General features: G+C 44.3%; 1 protein-coding gene across 1 annotated transcript in view; it reads right to left on the bottom strand.

The window, feature by feature from the left end:
- Positions 1-313: 313 nt before the first annotated feature.
- Positions 314-7,396, bottom strand: part of fndc5a (fibronectin type III domain containing 5a) — a gene marked incomplete at its 3' end in the record, with an annotated part of 29,913 nt that continues 22,830 nt past the window's right edge. Inside the window, exons 4-6 of the mRNA XM_080512300.1 lie at positions 1,227-1,316; positions 853-986; positions 314-373 (exon numbers count right to left, since the gene is read on the bottom strand). Coding sequence (XP_080368426.1) covers positions 314-373; positions 853-986; positions 1,227-1,316 — 284 coding nt within the window. The remainder of the gene's footprint in view (positions 374-852; positions 987-1,226; positions 1,317-7,396) is intronic.

The following is a 7,396-nucleotide window of genomic DNA, read 5'->3' as shown; positions in this document are numbered from 1 at the left end:
CACCGCCTGAGCCATTTGGCACCAGTCCCTGCTGCCGCCCCCACGGTACAGTGGTCATTGAACAACGGAGCCTCCGCCGCAGTCCCTCCACCTCCGACTCTGCTCTGTCAGGCCGGGCGGCGTTTGACCGCCGGGGTCCCGCAGCGGCACTTTATCGGCGCCCGGCCCAGCGCCAAAGGAGAAGAGGCTTTTGCCTTCGGGAGGAGCGGCCAGAGTCCCAGCATCACCCTGGCAAGCAGATGGGCTTCAAAGGGGGCCTGCCTGTTTTGTGAGAACACAAAGTCTTTTGGAGAAAGACGAGACGTCCTGGCAGTCACACCTCGATGATGTTGACGGATGGCATCCTGTTGTTGTTGTTGTTGTTCTTGGGGAACTGTGGGAAAGAAAAGGAGAGGGTGTCAGGCACGAGACGGCCGAAGGACTCGCAGGAATTACACGGCAAACTTCTCCAATGAGCATGAGGATGCCTTCGTTCCACAATGTTTCATTGATATTTGTAACGGGAGTGAAAATAGCCATGGTTGCTTTTTTTTGGTTTATTTTTTTTAAAGTTTTGCTTTGTGCACGCAAGAAATGGACATGATATGGGGCTCTGTGCGCTGACCAAATACAGGACGTGCTGGAAGCCATGACTGAAGCGCCTTTGCAGTTGGATGCTCAATGCTGCATTGGTCATGCACGTGTTGAGCTTCAGCCTGAAGCTCGGATGACGCTATGGGAGCTCATGGAGTGTCGGTGGAAAAAAAAGTCCAGAAGTGGCCAGCACGATTCACCTGCCCAGCGCCGCTGAGGGGGGGAGAGGCACCCTGGGAGAAGAGGAGGAGGAGGAGGAAGGGGGGGAGTATGTTATACCTTACTGCGCAACAGCCCCCCCGTTGGGTGCTCAGGAGTGCTGCACTCTGAGGAGTTTTTGGCTTTGTCCTTGTTGTTGTTGGGCTCGTTGTCTTTGATTATGTCGTACTGACGACAGAAGAGAGCGATCACACCTGAAAGGTGGGAGAGAGAGAGAGAGAGAGAGAGAGAGAGAGAGAGAGAGAGAGAGAGAGAGAGAGAGAGAGACAGATGACACACAGAACACATTCGTGACTCGGCAGCTCCGGTTATCGTCTGAAGCCAAACAAACAAACAAACAGCCACGGCAGGGATTTCTGCTCCTCGCCGTGAGATCAGGACAGAAACAATGCATCTGAAGCGCTTGTGATCCCACTGAAACGGTTTGTCCTTACCTGCCCACATGATAAGTACCACCACGATGATGATGAGCTCCCCTGCCCTCAGCTGGGTGGCCTGGCCAAATTCCTCCATTGTCACCTCGTCTGAAGAAGGCAAGACGCAACAGTCAGTCGTTAAAAGTAGACGAGGAAAAACCTCAAAGTGATTTTGGATTTATATTTCTGGTTAAAATCACAAATTATTTGAAATCGTGATGGCATTTCATTTGCTCTCCCTCTCAAAATGTGTACATGTTTGTAGGATTTGCACCACTAAAAACCTCTTAATGTTATTTAGCCAAATGGGTCAATGAGTTAAATGGCTGGCGCCAAAATTTCACCAGACGTCTTGTTACACTCCTAACATGCTAAATACCAATTCCCTGTCGTTTCAATGGAAAATTGCTCCTCATTTCATATGCTTTGTAGAATTGTTGCTATTAATTCACGCATTCAGGAGTATAATGGTTTAAACGGTTAAGTGTGTCTGTGTGACATGTTGATATTCTGTCTGTATACTATTCATCAAAAAAACCTGGTACTATGTTAATCTAAGAGTTTAGATTATTATGTGCCTACATTCACAGGTAGTTCATAAATCACAGCTGCTCATGTTGCTGGATTCAAATGTTTTACCAGACCGTGATGACCGAATGCATGTTTACTGCTCACAGCTGCGTCAGACAACAGCAGGATTATATATCTGATTGTGTGTGTATGTATATTACCAGAGCCTGTTCTAAGTCCTGAGCTCCATTACTTATCACAATGTTTATGATTAATCGAGAAGGAAAACAAAAGCAAGGTCAAGGCTGCCCCACCAGCTCATATACCCCTTCCTGACCCAAGGTTTGAATTAATTGGCTTTTCAGTAGTGACCCGCTATAAAGTTTTGAAACTTAATATCTTAGCAGCCTGTCTTTGAGTGTTTGAGTCTTGCGGCAAAGACTTTGAACTGTAAAACTGTACAACATATCAGTGGAAAATTTTCACAGCAAAACACTTCACTGCAGCTAATGACTGATGTTCAAAAAAAAAAAAAAAAAAAAGATCGAGCTCGCAGCCAAATAAGAACGCACGCGTGTTTTGAAGCAGAGGAAGACTTGGCGAGGCGAGTCTGTAAAATTCCCGCGTTGTGGTACATTGACTTCACACTGAGTGTTATAGAGGATAAAAAGCTGACAGATGAAAGAAAACTAAAAAAACCCTCATTTTTGGTTTATGTTAATAAAGTAAATCACAGGCTCTGGCTCACGGCAAAAAAATGTTTGGACAGTCCCTGAAAGAGCCTAAAGTGCAGTATGTGTGCTGATTGCTCACATGTGGGACACATTACACAAGCTTGAATTCTAAACTCCCGGATTATTATTGTATAAATCACACAGAGGGCACAAATATTGTTAAGCATCTTGCTTTTGTCTAAAAAAAAAAGTTAGTACGCTTTTAACATTTAGAGTAATAAAGTGAAACATAAAATTTGATCCCCGATCCACTGCTAATACTTTGTGTCGGGTCCCTAAATGAGCCCGAAGTGCAGTTAGAGTGATCATTACACACAACGGGGACGTCACACAAACTTGAACGAGACCCTTCCCAGTTATTTGTCGCAGCACTTTTTCAACCCCCCGATGACCACACCGACAGAACTGCTGTCTTCGGTCTTGACCTACATACTGTGTAAATGAGCAGACATGGCGTTTTCCTCCCGCTTTTCCTTTTTTTTTTCTGCCTTTCTGCTTTCTTTGTCGTGGGCATCCTCTGAGGATTTCTTTAAAGCATTTTGAAGGTGTGCTTTTGTTTCTGGTTCAGTGGCACTTATCACCAGAGGAAGTTAAAGTGGTGGGAGGTTCACTACTGGGCATCATCTCATCTCCTCATAAACAACCTAGAATTTTACATATATTTTACACACACACACACACACACACACACACACACACACACACACACACACACACACACACACACACACACACACACACACACACACACACACATATATATATATATGTGTGTGTGTGTGTGTTTTTTTTGCCATATATATGCACTTGATTGAACTGCGCCACTCAGTCTTTTTTTTTTTTCCTCCTCCTACTCCCTGAATGTTTGCTATTCAGATCTCTTCCTCCGCTTTGTGCTTATCAGGTAGTCTTCTTGTGCCGTTATTATGTCTTAAATTACAGCTGCGGTTCACTAATGGCAGGAAGAAACCGCGGAACAGGTGCCGACGACAAGAGAGGTTGATTTTCAATCCACAGAAGTAAAAGGAGTTGCTGCTTTGCGCCATCAGTAATCGCCAGGTTTCCTGAACGAGCGCCGGCTGGAGTGAAGAGAACATGGAACGGGTGGTTTAAGTCTTCAGGTGGACTGATGGAGACCCTTCACACTGTCTGATGAGAGAAGAAAGTGCCTGATTTGATTCTGTGCTTGAGTGTGTGTAATTTGCATGCTCGCCTTTAGTCGTGTGGGTTTTTTTTTTCTCTGGGTACGTTTTGTTTCCTCAAACAATCCAAATCCATTTGGACCAGTGTCTCTAAAACTGACCCTCAAATGGAGGCCTGCCTTTCACCCAATGTTGGCTGGAACTGAAAACCATACAAGATGGATTTTGGGGTAAACAATACCAGCGTTGCCACAGTTACCTTGAAAAAGTTAGATTACTCATTACTGAAAAAAGTAATATGAGGGTAACACGTTACTAATCAACGCGTTACGGGCATCACTGAACAATACATATATGACACATTTCCCAGTTTGGGACATTTTTTTGCCAGTTTTTTGCCACGACAACTTGGACACAGGGAGACGAGGGATTGAAACATACAGCCTGCGGGGCCCAAAACCCTCATCGACCAAAGCGGCAGCAGAGGAACTTTTTCTCGCTGAGTGTTGGAGAAGCTGCAGGCTGGGTCTAAAGATCATCGTGGCATGGAGAGCATGCATCTGTCCTTTCATTAGATGCAGCGGGTGACATTTGGAGGGCCCCGGTGTGGCAGTAGCCCCACGCTCCAGTGGCTTTCAGCAGCGAGCAGTCCTGCTGATCGATTGGCCTCTGTTGCCTTGTATTAAGTAATCAAAGCACAACAGCCCCGGGCTCGCGGGGGCTAACTGGTCAGCTGTAACACCGCCGATGCTCAGTGAGCGAGCGCCACGCTACGCTAGTGGAATACTACTGAGAAGTTAACTTAAAGCCCCTGAGACCAAAAAAAGAAGAAGAAGAAAAAACTGAGAAGTTGACACAAGAGGAAACTACTCTGCTTGGCTGGGAGGATTTTATTTATTTATTTATTTATTTTTTTAAAGGCATTTGACATTTAGAGTTTGCACTAAAGCCTTTTAGAGATAGATCCAGGGAGATACAACAGATTGCCTCACATGAAACAGAGAATATCATCCACTTGGCCGGAGCAAGCTTTAAAAAACACAACATTTGACTCTTGTTTGAAGTCATTCGATTATAGACTTTTCGTCTTTTTTTTTGCGACATGGATCTGATAACACCAATGATGTTCTTGGAAAGTGATTGATCGCACGTTCACAGTGGAACCTGAAGCTCCTGCTTTAAGATTCTATAATACAAAAAGAAATACTTTAAACATTTCTGAGCATGTTTGAGAAACACCCGGCAGGGTTTTAATGGTGCTCTACTGTCGTACACATCAAACTCCCGTCGATCACAATCATACCAGTAGAACCAGAGAGATCAAGTTTCTGCCTTTATCACATCTCTACGAGATTCCTATGTTTGTGTGTGTGCTTCAAGTAATTTTCCCAGGGTGCATTTGCAGCTTTGGGGGTTCTATCTTTTTTGACAGCAGAATTTAATGATCAGGATTTGAAAATATTACCCTGCTCTGCTGCACCCGCTGTGACTTCTCCCGCTTCATCTTCCCTCTCTCTCTGTCAGTCTCTCTGAGTTCCCCCTCGCCTCTCCTCTCTCCTTCTCATTCATTATCTTTTTCCTCCTGTTTAGAGCACAGGTTGGACTGTGTGTTTTTGTTTCCTCCCTTTCATCTCCTGAAGCTTAAAACCTATCGTGAAAGAGGAAATGAGAAGGAACGTGGAATTATCCAGCATTTCAGGCTCATCCTTCAGCTCCTTCCTCTGAGATCAGATGAGGCGACAGAACAGAAGGGCTTGAACAGTTTGACGGCGAAAAACCTCGCCTCTTTTGTCGGGATGTTCGCCTGTCATATCGAGACAATGGAGTTACAGCCTGAACTCTGCACGCTCTGAACTCTCTGCAGTACACGTCGAGCTCGGTTCTCCAATTGGGATGGAGCAGACAGTAAATGCAGCCACACTGAGTCTTTGACAAAAAGATCCAGATTCAGAGAATTTTTCTTTCAGGAAGCGTCAATAGAGGCACACTGAAAAGTGGTTTAAAAAAAAAGAAAGAAGGCACACTGTGTGATTTCCTCTTATTTACATTCTTCAGTGCAGTATGTGAGCGACTCAACAAAAACCGAAGCACTTCAGGACAACAAGGACAATCCCAGTGTCGTCCAGTCATTCATTTCAGTTTTTTACACCAAGAAAGCCGACATCAAAATTCACATTTTACACCTATTTATTATTTGTACCTATATGCTGCAATCTTAAGTTAAATGTTAAGTCTCTGGAGTAATGTGTTCAAACTTATGCGTTGACTCTGGCAGCAGTTTTCTCCCAGTCGTCTCCTCTGCTACTTTTACAGCAAAACAACTCGGTTTTCGGTCTGTTGCCATAGTGACTCAGGGTATCAGGGCTCCATTGAGGATGGCCTTTTTATGTTCGTTGTTGCACGCGCTTAATTCAAGGTTCAAACACTGAGAACTGATTGAACTCAATGAGATCTGCTGTTGTGGAACCGGAAACTCTGAATGTCCCGTCTCAGAGTCAGTCGATTCAGACTTTAGGGAGAAACTCAGGGATTGTTGAACCTCCTTCCTGGAATAACCCCCCCACTTCTATGTTTCCATAAAAAAACTGAAGACATGCTCAGGTTAAACAAATTGACTTGCAAAGTGATGCAATGGTGAGAATATCCACGGTTCAAGTCCTGGTTCTGCAGTTTGGATGTTCTTCCTGTGCATTGTTTTCCTCTGTGTTTCCTCACACAGTCCAGAAACGTGTGTCTGAGGTTAACCGTGTGACATAAATGTGATTGCGAGTGTGACCTCGAGTTGAATGAAAGGGTATGGAAGATGGATGGAAGACACGCTACTTTTGACAGAATAGGGATGAAGTGAAATCCGAGATCCACTGATTTTCTCACCGAATTACAAACCGTTGAGTTGAGGAACACCTGTTCATATGCAATCAAAACGCTTCCATGTTTCCCGAAGCTAATTAAACAGACTTTTCTATCAGCAGGCTGCAGGAGGGAGACAGAGGAGGATGTGTGAATGTTCCGTGCACAACTGAAGGATGATGAATCGCAGACCTGCTCTCACTTTATTTGCACTGTTAGGATGGATGAGCGGGGAAATCTTCATTCTGCTGTGTTGGACTTGTGTGTGCAGGGTCGGCCAATGTATCTGTGTGAAGTGATGCTTCGACTAATAGCTTTTCATGCAAATCACGCAATTGTATGATGCATTGAAACAAAACACCCATTAAGTCTTCATATACAGTCTGCAACTGTTATCACTGATTCAACTGGTTTTGCACTAAAGTTTGTTTTAATTAAATCTCTATAACAGATAAAAGAAGGATGTTTTAAGAAAAAATTAAGAGCAAATAAAGCAAGAGAGTGCACAGAGAATTAAACCATTACCTGAAAACAAGACCATTACCACTCATTTCCACAAATTTCCAACGAAATCGCCTTAACCAGCGAAGGGCTGAGTCCTCATTCACCCTCCCAGCAAACTCTACCCTGAATGCATCAATAACATTTTATGTGTTGGATATTTAAAGGTGATTTTTGTTGTCTCCATGGACTGATGAGCAGTTTTAACCATCAAAACAGATGCAGGGTATACTTGTGTCCCTCATAAAAAGCAGAATTGCTGCGCTCAGTGAAACCGAGTGTGCGTTTGTTGTTATGAGGCACTTCTGTTTATTTCCGAGCACGTGAGTCGGATATGTCGTTGAGCTTTATACGGCTTTTGAAAACACCAGGAGAGACAATCCAACCAGAACCCTGAAAGAAGCGATCACGTGTGAGCACACAAAAGGATGAACGCCGCACAAAGCTTGTT

This window comes from Blennius ocellaris (genome assembly GCF_963422515.1).
Source record: "Blennius ocellaris genome assembly, chromosome: 17".
In the NCBI taxonomy this organism is placed as follows: domain Eukaryota; kingdom Metazoa; phylum Chordata; class Actinopteri; order Blenniiformes; family Blenniidae; genus Blennius; species Blennius ocellaris.
Note: the sequence above shows the minus strand (reverse complement) of the source record. Positions and strands in the feature narration are given on the sequence as shown.